Source organism: Meleagris gallopavo, chromosome 11 (assembly GCF_000146605.3).
Source record: "Meleagris gallopavo isolate NT-WF06-2002-E0010 breed Aviagen turkey brand Nicholas breeding stock chromosome 11, Turkey_5.1, whole genome shotgun sequence".
Lineage (NCBI taxonomy): Eukaryota > Metazoa > Chordata > Aves > Galliformes > Phasianidae > Meleagris > Meleagris gallopavo.
Window position 1 is genome coordinate 19,385,471 of NC_015021.2, and position 21,655 is coordinate 19,407,125.

The following is a 21,655-nucleotide window of genomic DNA, read 5'->3' on the forward strand; positions in this document are numbered from 1 at the left end:
CAGGTGTAGGAGCTTGACATTGGGCTTACGGTGGGTGCAGCCCAAGGCGTGCATGGCCTTGTTTCATGTGTGTGAGCTGCCCGAGGCGCCCTGCCTGCACTCCTTCAGTGCTGCTGTGAGTAAATGCCGTGTCCCACTGCCTGTGCAGAGCTGAGACGTGGCTCTGACTGCGGCATTTCCCCATTTCCAAACGCTAAGCATGATTTTTAACGGTTCTTGCATTGAAGTGATGTAAATCAGAAGTTCCTGAAACCAAGGCAGTGCTGATCTCAAACCAAGGGGGCTTTTTTAGTGCATCCAAAGTGCTAATCAATTTTTTTTTTCCTAAAAATCGCATTTTTGATTTTTCTCTTTTTGATCCGCTTTTTTTTTCCATTTTGTACTGATAGTTCTGTTTTGACTTGGTGCTTAGATTCCACATCTGGTCACTGTGAAATCCCAAGGAAGCTCCTTGTCTGGGTCTCAGTCACTGCATGAACAGCCTGCAAAGGGGATGGCTGGGTTTCAGGAGGCTCTGACGGTGACCTCTCACCGCACTGAGATGCCAAGGCAGAACTCGGACCCCACCTCAGAAAACCCTCCTCTGCCCCCTCGCATTGAAAAGTTTGACCGAAGTTCTTGGTTACGGCAGGAGGAAGACATTCCACCAAAGGTAACACTATTGCTCCTCGCTTTCAGCACATCAGAGAGCCATCCCAGAGCTGGTCCCTGCAGGACTGGGCTGACACCAGTCCTCTTTGCCAGCCAGTGGAGCTGCGCTTTGGCGCTGTGCTCAGCACCTCTGGCCAAGCTCACCCCTGTGGGTCTGCAGCAAGGATTGACCCTGCAGATTTTGCATGAGCTGCAGAGACGTTGGGAGCTGCTTTTGGGTGCACGCACAGCACTGCAAAATAGCATTGCCCTCCAGCAAAGAAAGTTCTCGAGCCCGGACCAAGGCCAAAACAAATCAATTTCTCCTTGCCCTAAGAAAAAAAAAAAAAGCAACCTTCTGTTTAAATAGAATTATAGGATCATAAAATTTGTCATGCTCAATAAGAAGGGTCCTTTTGGTCCAGCATTGTGCCTCCTGTTGCAATCAATATTTGATGGAAGACTTGTAAGGGCTCCAGCAGCTCTGTACCTTCATTGACATGATGGCAGTATCTGGCAGTACCTCTTTAATTAAGAGTCTTCTGGCTCAGTTTTTCAATTGCATTGTTTATACACCTTCATTTTGAATGAATTGCAACTTGGCAGTTAGAATTCCCCTTATAGTTAATCAGCTCTTAGCCTGGAGGATTTTTTGAGAGGAAAAAATTATTACAAATTGATAAGCGACAGTGAGGCAGATAGTATTTGTGATTGAGAGGCAGTTTTTCTGTATAGTAACAAGCAAGTGGCTTCCATCAAAAGACCAGATACCAGGTAAGCCTCTGTGCAAGGGATTTATGGCAGTGTGTTGTATGGTGGTAATACCATTCCTGCTTTGTGTACTAGCAAGGGATAAGGTGCATCAGTGCTGAGACAAAAGGAAAAGCAAGCCAGCGGCTCCAGTTTTCTCATGCCTTGCTCCTCAGTAGTGCAGAAGGGTAACTAACGTTCTTAACCCAATTTCTAAAAGTCCCTTGCAGTTTGAGAGTGGCTAGATTGGAAACAGCAGCGTGTGGTGCTGCTTTCGCCTTCAGACTTCTCAGAACAGCGTCTCTTCTCATCGCAGTAACGCACTGCTGAGGGGGTCTGTGGAAGGGGGTTGGTTTTGGACACCACGCGGTGTATCTCCCCTGAGATGAGAAGGTAGGGACTGTGGAAAGGTCTCCAGGCGGAGTGGTATTTCGCACTTGGGGCTGTCACATTGCCAGTCATACTCGCAAGGAGTCTGGCTTCACGTTTTACTGACTGAAATCACTTTGGTGTGTTTCTCACCGGGAACAAAAGGATTGCCACGTGAGATGGGGCCGGCAGCCTCTGTGGTCCAGGGTCTTGTTTCTGCCAGTGTTTGTGACTGGATGCTTCAGAGGAAGGTAACAGAAGCTGCACGGCCCTGACTGCCGAGTAACCTGTCCAGAGCAGAGGTGGCTTTCTAATGGGATGTGTTGTAGCTGGTTGTGCTGCAGCATACAGAGCTCTCTCTCCCTAAGTCTTTTTAGCTTGTCTAACATAACTGTGTGTCTGTTCTCCATAAAAATCCTTAATTCTTTTTGCTGAGCCCTTGGCCTTGCCAGTAGCTGGTGAGTATTGCTGTGCCCCTCCTTGCTGGCCTCTAGCACCTGGGTGACTCCATGCGATGCCACAGCGATGTCTGAGCTCCCAGGTGTGGGGATTGGTGGCCTGGCCTTCGTGTCTGGGGTTAGGAGCTGTACCAAACCTAGGCTGTGTTGGGGTTTCCAGAGGCTGTGTTTGCCATGAGCCGTCGTGCCTCGAGCGCCTGGCAGCCAGCGGGCTTGGCTTGGCAGAAGGGGCCGCCTGGTTGGAGTGAGAGCCTTAGATGGCTCTGTTTGGATCCTTCTGCTACCAATTCTCATTTGTCCACCAGTCGACATTTTCTCCCTGCTGGCATGTGTTACATCTGAACTAGAGCCTCTAAATTCCCCACTGTGAGTGCCAAAATGCTTAAGTCTGAATTTTACCTTCAAAGTGACATCTGGGTTTTGTTAGGTGTAGACCATCTCTATGTGCATGCATGCATTCAGCCTCTGGAGAAGGCACTTAGTGGGGCAGCAGGGCTGCAGTGTGCTGCTCCTCAGCACCTCCCTTCTGGCTCAAGCTGTGCCTGGTCAGAGCTGAGAGCTTGATAGTTTATAATTGCTGTGAATACTGCACCAGTGGGAAATCAGATATAAATCAGGTCTTATGGAAATGTCGAAGGCCGGTCTCTCGGATGCGTGAGCAGCAGCCTGCCCTGGCCTTGGTTGGTGATGAATGTCTCCCTTCTTTCCCAGGTGCCTCAGCGAACCACTTCCATATCCCCGGCGCTGGCAAGGAAGAACTCCCCAGGCAATGGCAGTGCCCTAGGACCCAGGCTGGGCTCCCAGCCCATCCGGGCAAGGTATGGTCAGCACCATGTGACAGACAGTGGTGATCCTGTGCTGCTTCTTCCTGCAGTCACCTGGCTGAAAGCCCAAGCAGGTCCCCCTGGGCTGGTAGGATGCCTGCATCCTTGCTGGGCTTCAGCTTTCCTTTGGCCAGCTAGCAGAAAGCAAGAGTTTTGCAATGTTTTTGTTACAGCTGTGGTGGGCAAGGTTTCCATCAGTGTTTTGTGTTAAAAGCTGTGCGTGCGTAAGATTCCCATGGGTTTTTCTCCCTTTTAGCTAACTGTAAGATGTTCCTCGGCACTGTAGGGTTTGTATCTGGATGCTGTGTCTGTTGCTTTGAAGTTTGACCATTCTCTTTGAGTTGAAGAAGATTTGGGCTGTCCAGGCATCACTTCTTGCCTACAAAGGAGCCCATGTAGTTGTAAGCCAGTGGGGAGATCACAGTAATACATACCATAAATTTCCTACTCATCAGCTTTTTACAAATAATGACTGAGGAATGTGACCAAGGAACGAGCAGTAATACTTTTTGTTGAGAGCTGGACCTTCGGGCATAGGTCAAGGAATAAATTCCATTTGGCTTTCTGGGATGCCCATGCCCATGACATTGAAATGTCACTGAGAAGGACAGAGAAGACTCTGAAGCTTCTTCCCCACTTCTCTTACCACATTTAGCTCAGATATGTTGTGGAGTGCATTCTGGAGGGTCACTCTCCCAGCACTGAGGAAGGATAGGGAAATCCACTGAAGAGCCATCCCTGAACATGTTTAATGAGCAGAGCAGTTAACAGGCTCTTCTCAGAATGGGACTGAAAAAACATAGCTTAATCGTGGAAAAACTTGGCTCTGATTTGCAGAGCATTGTGGGCAGATCTGTAAACCTTGAACAGGATAAGTGTGTTGTATGTAGCCTTGCATGATGGAGCTCAAAGTCTGCATTGTGTATCAGCAAGCCTGCCAGCAGCAGCCTCAAGTAGCTTTCAGGGGTAGCAGAAGGAGAAAGTATCTTTTTTGTTGTTCTATTCTTAAATTAATAAAGCATTCATATCATGGATATTCATGTTTATTGCTCAAGGCTGAAGCATTTTGTTTTCTTGAGAACGTTGTTCTTTTAATAAGCTGCCTGAAGGACAGCGTAAAATCTGGTGTTATGTTGGATTGAGTAGTCCTATTATGTGATGGCATTGAAGGGAAAAATAAGTTTGAGATTGCAGAAGTCAAGCTGAAGGTCACCTCGTGTTCCCACAGTCCCCCCATCCCAGTCCTGGTGGGTGCAGGTTGCCACTGATTGCCAAAGTTTGCAAGTCCATCTCATGAGTTAATTGAGCTGAGGATATGCCAGCTGTACAGCATGAGCTGGAAGACATCAGTTTGATGAAAATTGAAAGTGATTAGGATGCTGCCCTGTCCATTAAACTAAGTGTTCAGTGAAATGATTTCACATTTCATTTCTCTCGCAGTAAAGTACCATTTCTCTAATTTTCCTTTCTAAACACCTCTTCTGTTTGCTCTTAATTCCTTAATTACCTTCCTACGTAAATGCTGTAAAAATCTGCTTTCTGTTCTTTGTTACTCTATTGCAACAACTGGGGGGCATTTCCAGGCACAGAGGGATATGCTCTTGCTCTGCTCACTATAATGCATGCCTGTGTCGATACAAAATGACAGGCAGTGATTTTATATACTGTTCATGCTAAACAATGTCCAAACGATTCTGCCAGCAACCCAGTGATGGCTTTGCACAGTCCAACAATTTTGCACCGTGCTGGTCATTCTCTGAAAGCTCTGAGTGATGCAGTGTGCACACACTGCGTGCTTTGTTCTTCATGTTCAGAGCTCTGAGTGCAGCTGCATTGCACAGCATGGCAGCAGTACAGTGGGATTTGTATGTCCACGAGGTCGTAAGTGAACTCAGTGGAGAAAACTTTCTGTACATTTTTAACGAGACTTTGAATAATAAGAGCATTTAACAGAAATATTACATAAAAACGAATTGCATAACTGCACAAACTTGTCAACTCAGTGCCAAGTAAGAGTTAAGTTTCCTAAAGGCTCCTGATACCATGAGAGATATTAGTCACTGTGTGACGAGGAGGCATTTTCTTCAAGACTTCTATATGTGCACAGGGGGGAAAGAAATCAAGGAAGAAAATGCTTGAAGTGGGTAACTTGTGCAAGTGTGAAGTGAAGCCATCAAACTCCTGAAGTGTGCCTAAGTGGCAAAAGTGATCTGCAGCCTTGTTGCAAATTTGAGATACTTGCTTCAGAAAAAAATAGCTGTCTAGCAGCCATTTGCAAATTCCTGCTTTTATTCTGGATATTGGTAGTTAATTCAGGTAGCTCCAGCATTGCACTTGTATGGGCTCAAGAGGAGTTTGAAGCAAAGCGGCTTTGAATTTTTTGTGAGAATATAAAACTGCTCTAGATGTTTGTTTCTTCATGGCTGTGATTCAGTGATTCAGTCTGTAAAGGTGTTGGGTCCCTTGTTCTGCTGTCTCTCAAGCTGCCATGGATTTCAGTAGGCTTAGAGGATCAGTAGTTCTGCTTCTTCTCCAGCAGAAAAACTATCTTCTGACCATGCAACTGTCTGGCAGCTGGGGATGGCTCCCAGGTGGCCTCCCTGATGCAGTCTTGTTTGTGCTCCCACAGCAATCCAGACCTGAGGAGGACGGAGCCCATCATTGAGAGCCCTCTGCAGAGGACCAACAGTGGCAGCTCCTCCAGCTCCAGCACACCCAGCTCCCAGCCCAGCTCCCAGGGCGGCTCCCAGCCGGGCTCCCAGGCTGGCTCCAGCGAGCGCAACAGAGTCAGAGGTGAGGTGGCTTTTTCTGTCAGATGTCCCTTAAAAAAATCAAAGGATTCCTCATTTCTGATGTACTTTGACTAACTTGTAAACGGAGATGCCAGCACTGCCTTCTGCCTGGACGCTGCTGAAGGCACTGCTGCATGCTGATGGCAGCACGGTGCTGCCTTGCTCTACCAAAGTACTGCATTGATGAGTAATTGGTGTAAAAGGAGACAACTTTTGTGCTGTAAGATGAAAAAAAAAATGAGTTCTGGTTTTCTCTCTTCACTGACCCAAGTTCACATCATGCCAGTTTCTTGGAAATGCGTTTCCACATTGCACGGGTGTATCTTTCTTTGGTTTTGATCTTCATCTTCATGCAAAGAGTGAGGTGGGAGCAGAGGAATAAATCAGCCTGGAAGCTGCTTTCCCTAAAATGCTTTCAGAAAGGAACTGTGTTTACACTGGGTTTATGTTTCTAGTTGAATTGTTTCCTATCATCATGGAGCCATTCTTAAAGATCTTCTCCTCTCCCATTTAATCTCACTAGGAGTTGCTACAGCACAGACAGCCCATTTATCTGCATTTTTGTCACAGCTCTGGAATATAAATCCACAGAACTGAGGAGCATTAAAACAAATGTTGCATCCATGCTTTGAATTTTTTATGACCTGACTGTAAGATGACATGTCTTTTGTTGAAATAATCACTTCTCTAGGTAGTCAGTAAAAGTAATTTATCACTGATTGTCCTTTTCTGTTTGTTTTAGTTTTTGCTAATGAGGAATCCTGTGACGAATAATATCCTAGCAGTGTCAGGTGCTGCAGAGCTTTTAATTTATCACATGCCTTGTCTTTTGCGGAATGAATTTGTTTCTTTGGTAGCAAGAAGAAAGGCAGCAGTGCTGAGAGCAGCCTGTGCATGGAGCCTGAGCTGGGCTTTAATTCTGTTGCTGATGGAAGAAGTCTTATTGCAGCAACAGCCAGACAGAGAGGAGCAGGGGGATTTTTTGAGACAACAGAAGCAAGACAAGGAGACTTCATTAGTTGAGTAGGAAGTGCCCAGTAGCGGGAGATCCGGGCTTGAGATGTCCTTCTCTAGTTTTACCATGGTTTTCCTGCTCGTAACAGGCAATTGCTCAGGAGGGGCTGCAGTGCCCTTGTGCAAGCAGGAGGATGATGAAGCTCCCCTGTGCCCACAGGGATGGCACAGGGCTGGGAGCAGTGTGTGCAGCAGGCAGTGCCCTGGCCAGCGTGCACTTTGCATCCCTGTCAGAGTTTTAGTTTCTCTCTCTCTTTGCTTCCCTTTTGCCCAGGAAACGTCAAACCCGAAGGCTCCCCCGTGCTCTCCCACGAGCCCCCTAAGATCAAGCAGGAAGACAACCGAGATGTGACACGACCAAGCCGACCCGCTGTGAGTCTTAACTTATTCCCTGCAGGAATGTTGCCAGTCGGATTGGCCAGGTGTCCGGCCAGTGCAGTAGTGCAGCTGTGGGGACCCCAAAAAAGAGGCTAATACCACTGCTCCTCCAGCTGAGAGACTCGAAAGCGGCGGTATGGCAAAAGCCTGTGGGAGATTGGAATGCTTTAAGAGAGTGCATGAGTTTGATCAGGAACCCAAGTCTAGGGGAAAGCACTTAAGCCTGTGTTTTCAAACTAAGCAGATGCTTAAGCGCTTTGCTAGATTGGGCCCAGTGTCTGCCTCTGGCACATTGTTGTGTTCCGTACTGCATGGTGCCCCGCAGCGGCCCAGGGGATGCTCCTGCTCGGGAAGGCTGAGTGAGCGGCCCTGACAGCCTTCACAGCTCAAAAACCAGCTGGGTACTGCTTTCTGTACACTCCTGTGTCATTACTGCTAGCAAAGGCCCAGCAAAATCTCATCCAAAGTGTTTCTTTTTGGTTTCATGTTGTTGACATTTGTATTTTAAAACTTCAGAGTCAGCCTAATAACAAAATGAATTTCTACTGCTTCTCTTTTATAATATGTATTAATGTTTTGCTGATGTTGTTCTTTCTTTACACTCCACAGCGTTGAGCTAACAATTCTAATTTTATTTCTAACCTGCTTGCCCTTCCTCTGGCTTTTTCCTGTCCCGATCTGTTTCCTCTGATGCTGATTAATCTTCCCTTACTCACAGAGCTATAAGAAAGCTATAGATGAGGTTAGTGATATCTTTTCTCAGCGGGTCATGCCAATGCGAGGTTGCCTAGCTAGCGCTTAATATCAAACCGGGTTTTCTTGGTGCTGCCATTCAAAAAGGTGATAATGCCATGTGTTGGGTCAGGTTGGAGATGTTGGTGGGCGCAGCGAGCCTGCCTGCGGGGAGGGGATGGAGCTGTCAGTGCATCCTGCCTGCACACAGGCTGCGCGGAACCCACTGGCAGATGGTGTGAGTGGAGGCCAGGTCTGTGTGAACCTTCATGCTCTCAGCAGCTCCTGCTACCATTGTTCTGCATTTTTATAGAGACCAAGAACAGAGTTTCCTTGTGTCGGTGGAGGGGATCCGGACAGACTGAGCCGCACATCAGATTCTGCTCCCAGCTACAGCCCGCCAGAGCCCGCTGAGTTCAGTGGGCAGATGGAGCTATATTTGAAATTCAGTTTAGGCCCAATTCAAGCGAAGGCACTTGGCAAGGAGAGGAAAACAGAGCAGTGAATCTGGTGAATAATTCACTGTTAGAAACCAGACCATTGGCTGCATCGAGGGAGCGAGGGAGCTGTCGTGCTTTGTACTGGCTGGGAGTCTCACCCTGCAGTGTAGGTGGGACACAGGCATCACCAGCCCATGAGAAGTGTTTTGGGTGCTTTCTTTATTCTTCCTGCATTGAGGTTTTCTTCTGAGTGTTTAGAAATAACAGAAGGTGGAGGGAAGGGAAGAGGGAAGGAAGAAAAGTGTTGGGAGTGTGAGACAGTGATGCCCTGTTAAATGAGCAGGTCATTGCTAGCAGCTCCATCATATAAAGCGAGGGCCAGATCCTGCTCCGTGCTGAGCATCACTAGCAAAGTGGTTTGAATGTGTTCTACCCTGTGTGGATGGCAGATCAGCTTTCAAGCTGATAGAAAAATAATACAAATGGAGGAGGAGAGCGTGCTGGTTAGTTAACTTGTTCTTCTGGATAAAAAATGAGCAGTGCTTCATGTTTAATGAGGTGCTTTCTTGAGAAAAAAGCATGTCAGTCAGTGTGAGGAAGGCAGCATAGTTAGTATGCTAAATTCAAGTTAAACGAGCTGTATGATTTTGGAAACCAATCTGACTTGATTCCAGCAAATATTAAATCTAAAGACATCTTTGCAATTAAAAGTAATTAAAGAGTACTGATACTGCTAACTTAACATATTATGCCACCTTCAATAATAACATTTCAAACAGATGTGGAGCTACAGAACACTTTATTTCTAATTGTGAGATGTTTTTTGGTCCAAGGGCAACTCAGAGAAGCCATTTAATCCTACAAAGTGCTCATTATCTAGAGAGCATGATAGCATCAAAGAACTAACCGTCCCGAGGCAAAGCTCTAACTGGGAACTGTGAGTTATCTGATAGTATTGTCTGGGAGTATTGTTGCTATTAAAGTTCCAAATTAGTTAATAGGAACGAATTAAGCTGATTTTAAAAATATTTGGCTCTCTCCTAATGATGACCAAAGAGTATGTTCGTTTGTCAGCCTGACAGAAAGGTTTCAGCACACCCTGGCTTTTCAGCCTTGGAGAGGTGGTGAGCTTGGTTTGGGGCAGTGCACTTGTGTTGTGGTGCTGCTGAGTGCAGCCCTTGCTCTGAGCAATCCCACCCTGTTTGGTGATAAGGTCTGCTCTGGGAGGAGGCACCTGGAGGACATCAGGCTCTGTGTGCAGCCTGGGGTGCCCCACAGGTGGATTTGGGGTGCACCACCAAGCTGGCTAGGCGCTGCCCTCATGCAGGCAGGGAGCTGCCTCTGTGCACATTGAGCAGTGGAAGGTGCAAAGAAGCAGTTTTCGTGGTCCATCCATGTAATAGGGCAGGGCTTAGTGCTACTCCCACAGTGCAGCAGATCTGATTGCAATTTTAAGAGGCTCTTACACACTCTTCTCTTACAGTCCATTCCAAAGTGGAAAAAGCTTTAATCCGAAGCAAAGGAAAGTGCTCAACAAAGGGCATACTTTGTACTCTAAACAGAGAGCATTGTTAAGCTGTTGAAATTTTCACTGAGACAATAATGTCGTAGAAGCTGCTCCAGCCTTAATTAAAGTAATTAGTTGTCATGACTGCAGATTTGACTGTATTTCAATCCCAAACATATTGGCATCAAAAATAAACTCTTTAAATACCACGTTCTCCCTTTAATCATGAGAAAGAGCCTTTCCTTAAAGTTACAGAGAGCGTTTGGATTTGCAGGATATATAACACCCATTATGGGTATCTGCTGCATAGGTTGATCCTAATTTCTGTCATTAGCTTTTTTCGTGTCCTGATATCTGTGGGTGTGATGCAGAGCTCTCTGTTGTCCTTGGGGGGTCTCTCCTCTATGTCAGCGGGCTTTGAAGCACACCTTTAACCCTAGTTACCAACCAGCACCACACACTTTAGTGTGGACTGAATTTCTGAGCAGTTTCTCATAGGTAAAATGAGGCGTTTTAGTAATACGTTTGCACGGAAGATGTCCATTCCTCCTCACTTTTCTTCTCTTGCCACTTCAGTGCTGGAGAGAGAGGGCAAGCCGGGCTTGGTATGGCCAGCACAGCCAACACAACAGCAGAGATGTTCTCACACACGGCCAGAACCCAGTCTGGGTTCCCAGGCCCCATGGGTGCCCAGGACAGGGCACAGCTGGGAGCAGAATGCAGGGGTGCGGCCCGCTGTCCCACCGCCACCAAAGGTGGGCACCTCCCGTGGTGCTCCATCACCAGTGTCAGGGTTTGGTTCTGAGAGCTGTTCTTTGCCCCAGACCCAATTCAGCGGGGCTCGAGAGCAAATTTAAATGTCAGTAAAGCATTTTGTTTGATGTATGTAGAACGGGGGATAAATGATTGCTCCACTTGAAGCTACGAGTGCTTCACTGTGGGGTCTAATGGCACAGCAGAGCTCGTTATGTCCTTTATAATGGACAAGTACAAATTGCTTGCAAAATATGATTAAAAACAAACTGGGTTTCCATCTCAGCCATAGAAGCTTTTCATCGTCCTCTCCACGTGTCGACGGGATAGATTTTAAGAGCTCCCTTTGCAACTGTAATTAATATTGCTGTAGTCGCCCAGCTGGAACGGTAAACTGGAAATGTGTGGCGCGCAGTAACGAGAGAATGTGGCCATAAAACGATTGTGGAATTTAGTATTTTTCAATGAGTTTCTTTCTCCCTAATCCTTTATCTCTGACCGAATGCACTGATGGCTACCTCGGTCACTAATATAGGGAGAAATGGTAAGACTGACCATCGCGATGCTTTGTTCGTCATGTGCATGTTTTGTGCAACAGAGTACTCTAACCCATTCTAATTAGAGCTCTCATGCTTTTTTGCCCTACTGCTTCCCCCTGCATTGCTATAAAAGCATGTAAGATAACAAAAAGTCTATTTTCTACACGGTGCCTGCAATGTTCCTTGTTTTTAAATAGCGGTGTCTATTTGATATGACTGTCGGGTCTGAGGCCTCATCAAAGTCATGGTAAACTGAAAAATTACTGCTAGGTTTTGAGACTGCTCCCATCTTTTTCTCCTTTCAAGGTCTTTTTTTTTCCCCTAGCTTGTAGGCTGTCACATCTCACATAAAGTGCTTAATGGTTCCCGCTGAGGTAATTTTTTGTTTTATTTTTTCTTGTAACGATTTGTCTATTTTATTTCTTTTTTTTTTTTAATTTTATTTTCTTTTTTTTTGGTCGTGTGGCTGACTCAGAGCAATGACTCAGAAGTCTGGCTGCACAGGGCGCTGCGCTGAGCCGGGCACCTCCCCTGGGCGCCCCGCACCGCAACTCGCAGCCGCCTGGCAGCCGAGACTCCTCACTGAAGCAGCTCTTGACTTGGGGATTGCACCACTCCATGGAAGACGCTGTCATTGCTTCCTTCCCAAATGCATTTATTACAGAATAAATACAATTCTGGGCTCTCTTTGAGAAGTTTGAAGGAAGAGAAAACCCTGCAGGGGAAATTCTCCATGCCAATCTTTGAAATGACGTTTTCCAGTTTACTATGATGGTGACTGAACATCACCTTTTCCAACAAATATAATTTTGTCGTGTATATACATATAAGTGTGTGTATCTATATGCACATACACGTTCCAAACAGAAAAAGAAGAGGTTGGCTATTGATTTTTCAGTGAGCATAAATCAGTTTTGTTTTGTTTAATAAATGCTACATGCTACAAACATTGTCTTTCGTTCGTCTCATGTTTGTAATGACTCTGTAAAGCTATTTCTCGTTGCTCGTGCTGTTAGCATTGGCTTTTGAAGAGATGTTTGTGTGACCTTCTTCTCACTTCAGACGTGATAGCTGTCGATTTCCTGTTTTGTTGCCCCCATCCCCTTTAGGATCTGACGGCCTTAGCCAAAGAACTGAGGGAGCTGCGCATTGAGGAGACCAATCGCCCTCTGAAGAAGGTGACAGACTACTCTTCCTCCAGCGAGGAGTCAGAGAGCAGCGAAGAAGAGGAGGAAGATGGGGAAAATGAGACGCACGATGGGACCGTGCCTGTCAGTGACATCCCAAGGCTTATGTAAGAAGCTCTTTGTTTTGGGGGAAATCGTAGCACTACAGCGTGCCTTTCTCTGGAGGAGCAGTAGCTGTGTGGTATGGGGCGTATCAGAGCACACTGGTGTTCAGTGGCTGGCACTGGGAGCAGCATCATGGTTTCAGAGGGTGGTTTGCTCACACGTGTCTTTTTCCTCATCTGAATTAGAGGCATTTAATGGAGAAAACTGGATTTTCTAACTGCGCGTTCACTGAACTTGTATTCCGAGTCAATCCCAGGCCTGTTCTTGCCTGCAGACCTGCCTGATGCTCTGCCTGCTCTTCAGCCTGGTCTTGTTCCAGATCAAGCCATAATGAAGCACAGTATTTGGTAGCCTGACCAGTGCCATTTACTAGAGCTTGGATTATTAGCACGTAATGTTCTGTGATTTTTGTCATTGATTTCTCTTGTTGGCTCAGTCCCCATACAGGCTAAAATGCTGAAAGTAAAAAGTCAGCAGGCTATAATAGAGCATTTGTGTCCCTGTTATAGGTTGTCAGACACTTCTCCTTTTGAATATTTCACTAGATGAGCGAGGAGGGAAGCATAGCATTGGCATACACAAGACACAACTGCCTTCGTGCAGACTGAGTTCACTGAGGCTCCTCCACCAATGTGTTGCTGTTCCAGGTCATGGCAGCAGGGGTTTGATTCCCTGCACTTCTGAATTCACAGCAGAATGGTGGGAAGGCTTGAGGGGCCTGTTAGCGTGGTAGTGGATTAATTTCCATTCCTCCTGCTAAATGAGGTGGGTTACTAATCAATGGGCATGTACCATACTTCATCCCTTGACTGGACCAGTAGCAGCAGGGAGACACGAGGGATCCATTTCATGTTCCTGGGTTGGAGCTTCCTTCCAGGAGAAGCAGAGAAGTCAGACTTGTGGAGTTCATCAGAGAAAGGCAGGAGGGAATGAGATGCCTTGAATATGTTGGGTGGGAAGTCACATGTTTACGAAGGGAGCTTAGGGCTGCATGCAGAAGAGTTTAATCAGAAGCGGTTAATCTATACTGCCATCTTTTCTCAAAACACCTTAAGTTTGAACCCAAGGAATGAAAATGCCCCCAAATGCTTTGCAGCTGGGCGTATGGGATGACAGACGTGGCAGTGAGATGAGTGCCCCAAATCCACCCCAGCCCAGGGCTGTCCACCCTGTCCCATCCACAGACATGCCCCAGGGGGTGTGCGTTGACGTGCAAGCCCCTTGTGTCTGAACTTGGGCAGGTGTGCTCTTTGGCATGTGAGCTAGAGATTAGCAGCTCTGTACGTAAGGCTGTGCAGGAATCTAGGGGCTCAGCTGCACAGCTGTGTGGGGGGGGAAAGAAAGCGGATGCTTGGGTTTGCACTCATTTCTCAAAGGGAATGTTAACATGAGTTCAATCCAGATGTAGTTGGTTGTTTTTCTATACAAGCTTTATTTTTCCTGTGTTTGGTATGTTTCATTAGTTGGCTGGGAGAGATCATCTCATTTCCTGCTCTTTCTGAATGATCTCCATATAACCCATCTTTAATCCCTTCTCCACTTCCTTGAACATCCTTCTTGAGTACTTTGCTGCTCTTTATTCCAACATTATCCAGTCTCCCCTGATGCAGTTTAAGCCCGTTGCTTTTCTCTCTAGCATACAGGAGGGAGTTTACTCCTTTCATCTCTGCAGATACCTTTTCTGTATTGAAGCCTGTGGTGGTTCCCTCCAGCTCCCTCTTCTCTAGGCTATACCTGCCAGCTCTCACTCAGGTCCAGGGGTTTCTTGCAGAGCGACCTACAGAGTGCATGCTGCTGAAATTTGGGAATTTGGGGCTACTCACAGCATGGTGCCAAAATTGACATAGCCTCCTTTTCAATTTTCTTTTTTCTGAAAGTGGAGCAATCGTGTTATTTTCCCATTCTTTGGTGGTGTTGAAGTGCAAAGGGTAGGAAGGAGGTGCAAACTGAAGTGCTGGGGAAGCACGGTGTGCTGTTGTATGATGTCTTGTGTTGCGTTGTGATGTGAGTGAAGATGTGCTAAAGAGTGCAGTCATACTGATGGCAAACAACTGATGGTGTGTGTGGCTCTTAAATGCAGAGAAACTGGTGTGTCAGCAACACCTTCATACCAGCTGTCACAGGGCAATCCAGGAGCTCTGTCGTTTGCTTATGGTTGTATTTGAACTGTATGTAATCTGCTCGTCTGTTAGTAATGTGAAATCATAAGGTGTGGTGGGAGCTCACCGCCTGTGACATTCACTCTGAGGTAATCCTAAAATTTCACATGTTTGAGAGTTAATTTCCAGCACAAAAATAAACTCAGCTGCTCCCAACATTCCATATCTCAGAGCTGTGTCCCATGGAGGAGATTGATGATGTTTCTGCACAGAAGAGGTGCACTAAACAGCCCGTTAATCTCTGAAGTGGACTGATATCAAACCCACACTGTGAATTGCTCCTCCAGACAATTTGTCCTAGTGTTACTGCTAGAACCAGCCTCTCGTGGTTACAACAGAAAGCCAGGGCATGGCAGAGTGGGGTCAGTGTGTCCTTACCATGAGCACATCTGCCCAGAGTCAGACTTGGCCAGGTGTGGGAGGGCTGGAGGTCCAGGTGCCTCGCTCAGCATCAGCCACCGATAGGCAGTGTTTTGGTGCAGTAATGAGAGAGCCAAAGCCTTAATGCTTAGCAGTGTCAGCTTGAGTGGCAGAGGCACCCTCGTTAATGCTGGTGTATTGCCAGCTGCAGAGCAGCTTTCTGGAAGGAGCACCGCAGCCAGGTCTGCCTGTCACTGCAAGATTTATTCTTGCATCTCGAAATCTCATCTGAAAATGACAGGGTATGTTCCATGCCAGAGTGGTAACAGCTTCAGGATGATGCTCTCTTTCTCAGAGTGAGTCTTCTAACACAAGGGAGCTGTAATTATTTTCTGTCTCCCTCTCTGATGCCTTCAGGGCTGAATCATGGGCTAGGGCTACATCTTCACCTGAATAATGGTGGAAAGCTGCGAGGCGGAGCTGGGGTGTGTAACGCAGACCTGGTAGCATGAAGCTTCTGGTCTGGTGTTCAAAGCAGATGGCCAAAATCCACCCTATGTTTGTGAGAGTTGTCCTGTGGTGGGTTGGGTACCCCCATGCACTGCTCAAGTCGAATTGACAGTAGTGGGAGTAATCCATCTTCCTGACCTGATGCTGTATTCCTGTATTTGTGACCACATCAGTGATTTTTTCAGACATTTCAGTGGCTGTGTTTTCTAATTTTTCTTCTTGTGCGATAGAAAGCCTTACCCTGTCTAGAAATAATACTGAATTGGAAGATTTTTCATCTAGTTTAGCTAAGGAGGTGTCTGTCACTAATGCTTTTCTATTCTGTCCTCAGACCAACAGGAATTCCTGGAAGCAATGAGCCATACAACCTGGGAATGGTGACAACCCACGGTCTAGAGACTTCCCATGCAGATACGTTTAGCAATATTTCAAGGGAAGGGACTTTAATGGTGAGAGAGGTAAGTTGTAAAACAAAGATTTCCATGGAGCATCTTCAGGAGGTTTTGCCCATGTAAGCACAACAACTCACAGTGCTGTGTGTCCGGAACACAAAATGACTGAGTAAATTGTGCTCGTTAGTGCTCTCCTAATGCAATTTACACTCAGCAAATGTGACAAGTGCAGATGTTTCTCAGAACTACAAACAGCAGTGAATAGTAATGCTGGAGCACAGTGGGGTGAATGCTCACGTAAACAACTCTCCTGTAGTCCCAGAATAGCTCCAAGCAACAGAAGTTATCTTTGGTTTAGAGTGCTTTTTTGGAGTCAGGCCCGAAGCTCCCCCAGGGCTTTGCAACCTTTACCACCATACAGCTGTTGGAGGCGTTCAGATGTGGTGTTTTGGAGGCTTTGTGTGGGGCTGCAGGCAGCCAGTGCTGCTCAGGAGGATTGAGCCAGTTGGCTGGAAGGCTGAGTGCAGCTTCCATCAAACCCAGACACTGCAGACACCGCTGCTGCTGCTGCTTTCCCACTCAGAAATCCTGGCCCAGTGCCTTTGCCATATTTTGAGACCAGATCTCTTTGTTGTCCCAACCTTCCCAGCTCCCAGGAAGCACAGTGCTAACAAAGCAGCACAGCTAGGTCATCTCCCATTTCAGTAGGTGGTACTGAAAAAAAGAGGCAGGAGAAGGTATGTCCAGTTGGTTGAGGAAGACCTTCCGCAGCGTTTCTTCATTTTGTCCTGTAATATGCTGGTGATGCCATTGGAAACACAGACAGGTAGCAGGTCATTACAAGAAAGAAAGGAAGGTTTCCAAAGGAGTTATAGAGTGTTTGTTGCAGGTTTATTGCTGTTCAGAAATGCATAGCTCACCTGATCCTTCACTGTCATTTACCTGTTCCGAGCAGAGACCTCTGAAGCTTGGTCAGCCCTGTGCACATCCTTGTGGCAGCAACACTGAAGGGGCTGAGTAAGAAAAAACAAGTCAGGCATTTCTGAAATGAATTGCATTGCAGCCATAATGTGCCAAACCAGTGAAGCAGTCACTAGACCAAGACTTACAGGAAGGTTTAAAAGCCACTGGAAAGATAAGCAGAAGGGGAAATCTCTCTGGGAGGAGAGAATGTTCTAAGACACCCAGACAGTGATGCAAGGTGCTCACTCTGTTCTTTTGACCACAGCTGTCACAGCCAGAGGAAAGGTTCGCTGACCTCCGGGGGCTTTGGGCAAAGGCTTACGTGCCACCCTGCACAGGCAGGATGGTGAGGTGCTTGGAAGATGGGGTAATAGTTGATAGATTAATGTTGTCAGAGCAGACCGATAAGTGGCTGAGCCTGTTTCAGAGGAATTTTTTCACTAATCCTGGTAGGTGGCAAATTCTCTAACAGTCTCATTGTACCTGAGTTCATCAGAATGGCAAATACCTCAAAACAATGGGCAAGGAAGGGAGAAGTTTCCTAGCACCTGCCTCACATGAGGTTGAGATTGAAAGGAGGAATGAATTGGAATGGCTGAGTGCTTGCTTGACACGGGCAGCTGGAGTCAGTATTCACCTGAGAACACCCCGGGAGGTTTTCTCTGCAGACAAGTGAGTCCTGGTGATGCTGCAGGGAATTTTGTGCACAGAGCAGGGTGTGAATAGCTCTGCCCCTGCAGGTGAGGGTGATGCTGTCACTGTTCACTGCTGTTTTGGGTTAAAGAAACATGCAATGGGGACTCTGTTGGCATTTGCGGTCAGGCTACTCGCCGCCGTAGCAGTGAAAAGCCATTAAAGCTCACGCTGATCAAGGGGACAGATTCTGCTGTCACTGTGGCTAGTGGCGGTGTGGGACGGGAGCCGGCCACAGGGCAGCCATGGGGCTCGCACCCATGGTGGCAAGAGCAGAATCTGCCTTATGTTCCTTTTCTCAAAACAACGATGATCAGGCTTCTCCTTTTGTTGTAATGTGGCTAATTACTCTGTATTGACTTTGTCATTAACCCTGTCTTTATTTCTCCTGGGGGGGTTTGCTGCTTGCCAGATTGCATGGGGATGGAGACAGCAGAGAGGGTCCTTGTCCTGTTCTCGCTCAGGGAACTGGTGACTGCAGACAACTTGGTTTTGTTGTTTTCTCTTCTTTTTCTCTTTTTTTTTTTCCCTTCTCTTTCTTCCTCATGCCTTGTGTTTCTGCAGACCTCTGGTGAAAAAAAGCGTTCTGGCCACGCAGCCAGCAATGGCTTTGCAGGCCACATCAATCTCCCTGATCTGGTGCAGCAAAGCCACTCGCCTGCAGGCACACCGACCGAGGCCCTGGGGCGAGTCTCCACGCATGCGCAAGACATGGACTCGGTGCCTGAAGTAGGTGGTGGGGGCTCTCCTTCTCTGCATTGCTTTAAACAAGTATTAACATCTCTGCCCCGTAAGGGGCCTTTCTGCTTTCTTCCCTCGCTTCCTGTGCTCTTCTCTCTCTTTGTTTCCAGTCCGTGTGGGTGAGTGTAGGGAAATGAAAGGGGAGCTGGTGGGTAATTGGTGTATGGGTTTGTGCCCCGTGTAAGAAGGGCCCACTTCTCAACCCACCAGCTTAAGTTTTGGTGACGATGGCTTTAATGCTGCAATCTGATGTGAAAGTCCCCATCTTATCATACCTGGAAATGTAAAAAGAATATGAGCCAGTGGCGCCATTGACATGAACCGGGCCCAGCTTCTACTTGTGCAATCTCTGAGACTTAACCTGATCCCAAAGGTTAACAAAAACCGAAGCCAATATGGCACGCTTTTAACTTTTACCATGGCCTTGTTTCCTGTCACAGTATGGTTCCCTGGTAGCTTTTTCACAGGGACATGACTGAACATAATGATTGTTTAAGGTATAAAAAAGTCCTAAGAAGGACAAGATGTTACACGTAAGAGAGGGGAATTGGTGTGTCCTGCTGCCACCAGCAGCTGTGGGAAACAGTCACGTATTTCTCTGTTTCCCCATGAGAAATCAACCAAGTTGGTGTTAAATAACCCATCTTATTTTTCTTTTTGTTTGGTTGGATATACATTGGTAGTTCTGTCATCCTCTTTCGTAGAGATGATGTACTCATTTTACAGTTTGCTTTTACTAGCAGTATAAAAATACAAATTGCTTGGAATTGTGTGCTGATAAAATGTAAGAACAGACAGTGCCTGACTTGACCTCCAGGTTTTATCCATTTCCTTGCTGCCTTCAAAAGCAGCGATGAGACAGTTGGTCCTGAAGTAACACCTTCCAGAGTCATCCTGGGACTGCTTAAACATGAGCAGACAGTTTGCAAGAATAGGCTTTAAAAATATTCATTTATGGAATACCAAGCAAGAGGATCTTTTCCATTTCTGAAATTGCATTTTTAGGGCCGACTGAGCAAGGAGTGGGTGTAAGTGGAAAGTTTTGGATCGGTTCTTCCAGGTGACTCATAAAGCTTGCAGACCGGCAGGCAGTGGCATAGGCACCTTACTTGGAGGTTATCCCTTGTGCTGATTGTGTGGAGACCCCTACAGCCGTGTCTTCATGGGAGGTGTTGTGCACAGCTGCTCTCATGCAGGGCACTGCATCCACACTGCTGATGTTATCAGTGTTGTGCCGTGTCCTAGCGGTGCTGTAGGGTAGTGGAGCTAAAGGATAAGATGGCTCCATTTCCATAAGGATGCCCTTATGGCATGGGCAAGCGAGTTCTGGATGTGTTGGCAGGTGGGGTTGGCTTGCATTCTATGGGACCACAGATGGATGCTCTAGGGCTCTCTGCTTCAGCCCAGCTCAGAGCTGAAGCTGAAGCCCAAAGCCCTGCTTATGGTGCCCAGCCATATTAACAGTGTGGGCCACGGGCAGGGTGCACTGATGGACACTCTGGGTTGCCCTGAAGGCACATGGATGGGAACTGTGAGAATGTCACAAGGAGCGACCTCAGGTCTGTTGGGATAGCTGCAGTGGGCTGCACACAGAGCTGTCAAAGCTTCCAGAGCTGTATGAGTGTGGGGACTGTGGGGGACGTGTGGGACAATTGTCAGGCTGCTCTTCCACACTGCTTTCCCCTGTACAAACAGTGCTGCAGTGTGTCAGGAAGGAGTGGGTCTGAAAGGACCAGCACTGTCTCACCCTGCAGCTTGGTGCTGTCTCCATAAGCTGAAACAGAGGTTTCTAATCAATTGAACAGGACCTGAAGGAAGATGAGGACTTAGTATTTAAATAACAGGCTTGGAAGTTCTTAAAATGCCACCTTCTTAGGAGAAGAACAGCTGAATCTGAGCAAAAAGGAGGGACTGCTTGGGGGATTGGAAAGAGGGAGTTCATCATAGTTCACTTGTATGAAAGCACCTGGCTCTCAGCTGGAAAGCATCCCTGTAAATACTGAATATTTCTTCCCTCTTTGAGTTGTGGGTGCTTTATGGAAAAGATGCCCAGCACAGGAAAAAAATGTGTATTTGTTGGATATGAAAGAAGCACAGAGTAGCAAGTATATCTTGCATGTACATATAAGTATTTGGGCCATGCAGTATATGTAAATCCGGTATCTGTTACTGCAGCCTTCTCTGCCTCAGGCTGCAAGCTCCTTACATGGGTCTCCATTACCATTTTCTTTCTTGAAATCATCCTGTTTCTATGGCAACACAGGGCTGTCTCCAGGCCGTGGGAATGTGGATGGAGGCAGGCGCAGTGCAGAGCTGTGTGTTCACCCACGGCATGCAGTGCTACTGGGGAAGGGCTGGGGGACTTCTGGGGCTGTTCTGCTCATGTGCCCCCCAAGAAGCCTCAGGCAGGAGCGAGGGTATTTCCCTTCCTTCTTGGGAGACCTGGTGGCATGGGGGCTGAGCAAGGTGTGTTCCCTGAGAGGACGACATCCCAGGGAATTGGGACATGAACAGCCCTGCTGCTGCTGCAGGAAGATTTGAGTTTGGCTGCTGTTAGGGCTTTTAATGTAGGTCACAAATAAAGAGCACCCTGGATAAATACTGTAATAGCAGGAATAAGCTGCTCAACGAGGGGGGAAATCGTGGCACTTTGACTCTCAAGTAAGGATGTCATTTTGCTTGGGAGAAAGCTTAGCCTCGTTTTCTGCCTTAACAAAGCAGTGATTTTAAAAAGAAATCAGTGTGGTGCTGCTGCTTGTTCCTATTTAGATCCCCTTGGCAAAGTGTTGGCTCTGGCATTCACAGAATCACAGAATCACAGAACGGCCAGGGTTGGAAGGGACCTCAAGGATCGTGAATCTCCAACCCCCTGCCACATGCAGGGCCACCAGCCTCCACATTTCATACCAGCCCAGGCTGCCCAGGGCCCCATCCTACCTGGCCTTGCACACCTCCAGGGATGGACGGGGCATCCACAGCCTCTCTGGGCAGCTGTTCCAGCACCTCACCACTCTCTCTGTAAAGAACTTCCTCCTGACATCCAACCAAAATCTCCCCTCACTCAACTTAAACCCATTTCCCTTTGTCCTGCAGTTATCTCCCCTTTCAAAGAGTTGATTCCCCTCCTGTTCGTAGGCTCCCTTTAGGTACTGAAAGGCTGCAAATGAGGTCACCCCACAGCCTTCTTTTCTCCAGGCTGAACAAGCCCAGCTCCCTCAGCCTGTCTTCGTAGGGGAGGTGCTCCAGTCCCCTGATCATCTTTGTGGCTCTTCTGGACCCTCTCCAACAGCTCCCTGTCCTTCCTGTACTGGGGGCTCCAGACCTGGACGCAGTACTCCAGATGGGGCCTCACAAGAGCA

At 47.3% G+C, this 21,655-nt stretch overlaps 1 protein-coding gene across 3 annotated transcripts in view; it reads left to right on the plus strand.

The window, feature by feature from the left end:
- The window catches only part of TNIK (TRAF2 and NCK interacting kinase), a 116,527-nt gene that overhangs the window by 85,945 nt on the left and 8,927 nt on the right, over window positions 1–21,655 (plus strand). The window contains exons 15-21 of one of the 3 annotated variants that reach the window (XM_031554995.1): window positions 413–652; window positions 2,919–3,025; window positions 5,661–5,824; window positions 7,112–7,209; window positions 12,296–12,480; window positions 15,839–15,965; window positions 18,120–18,284. In XM_031554995.1, the coding sequence (XP_031410855.1) occupies window positions 413–652; window positions 2,919–3,025; window positions 5,661–5,824; window positions 7,112–7,209; window positions 12,296–12,480; window positions 15,839–15,965; window positions 18,120–18,284 (1,086 nt within the window). The remainder of the gene's footprint in view (window positions 1–412; window positions 653–2,918; window positions 3,026–5,660; window positions 5,825–7,111; window positions 7,210–12,295; window positions 12,481–15,838; window positions 15,966–18,119; window positions 18,285–21,655) is intronic. The other 2 variants (XM_031554996.1, XM_031554997.1) reach the window with 2 other exon arrangements.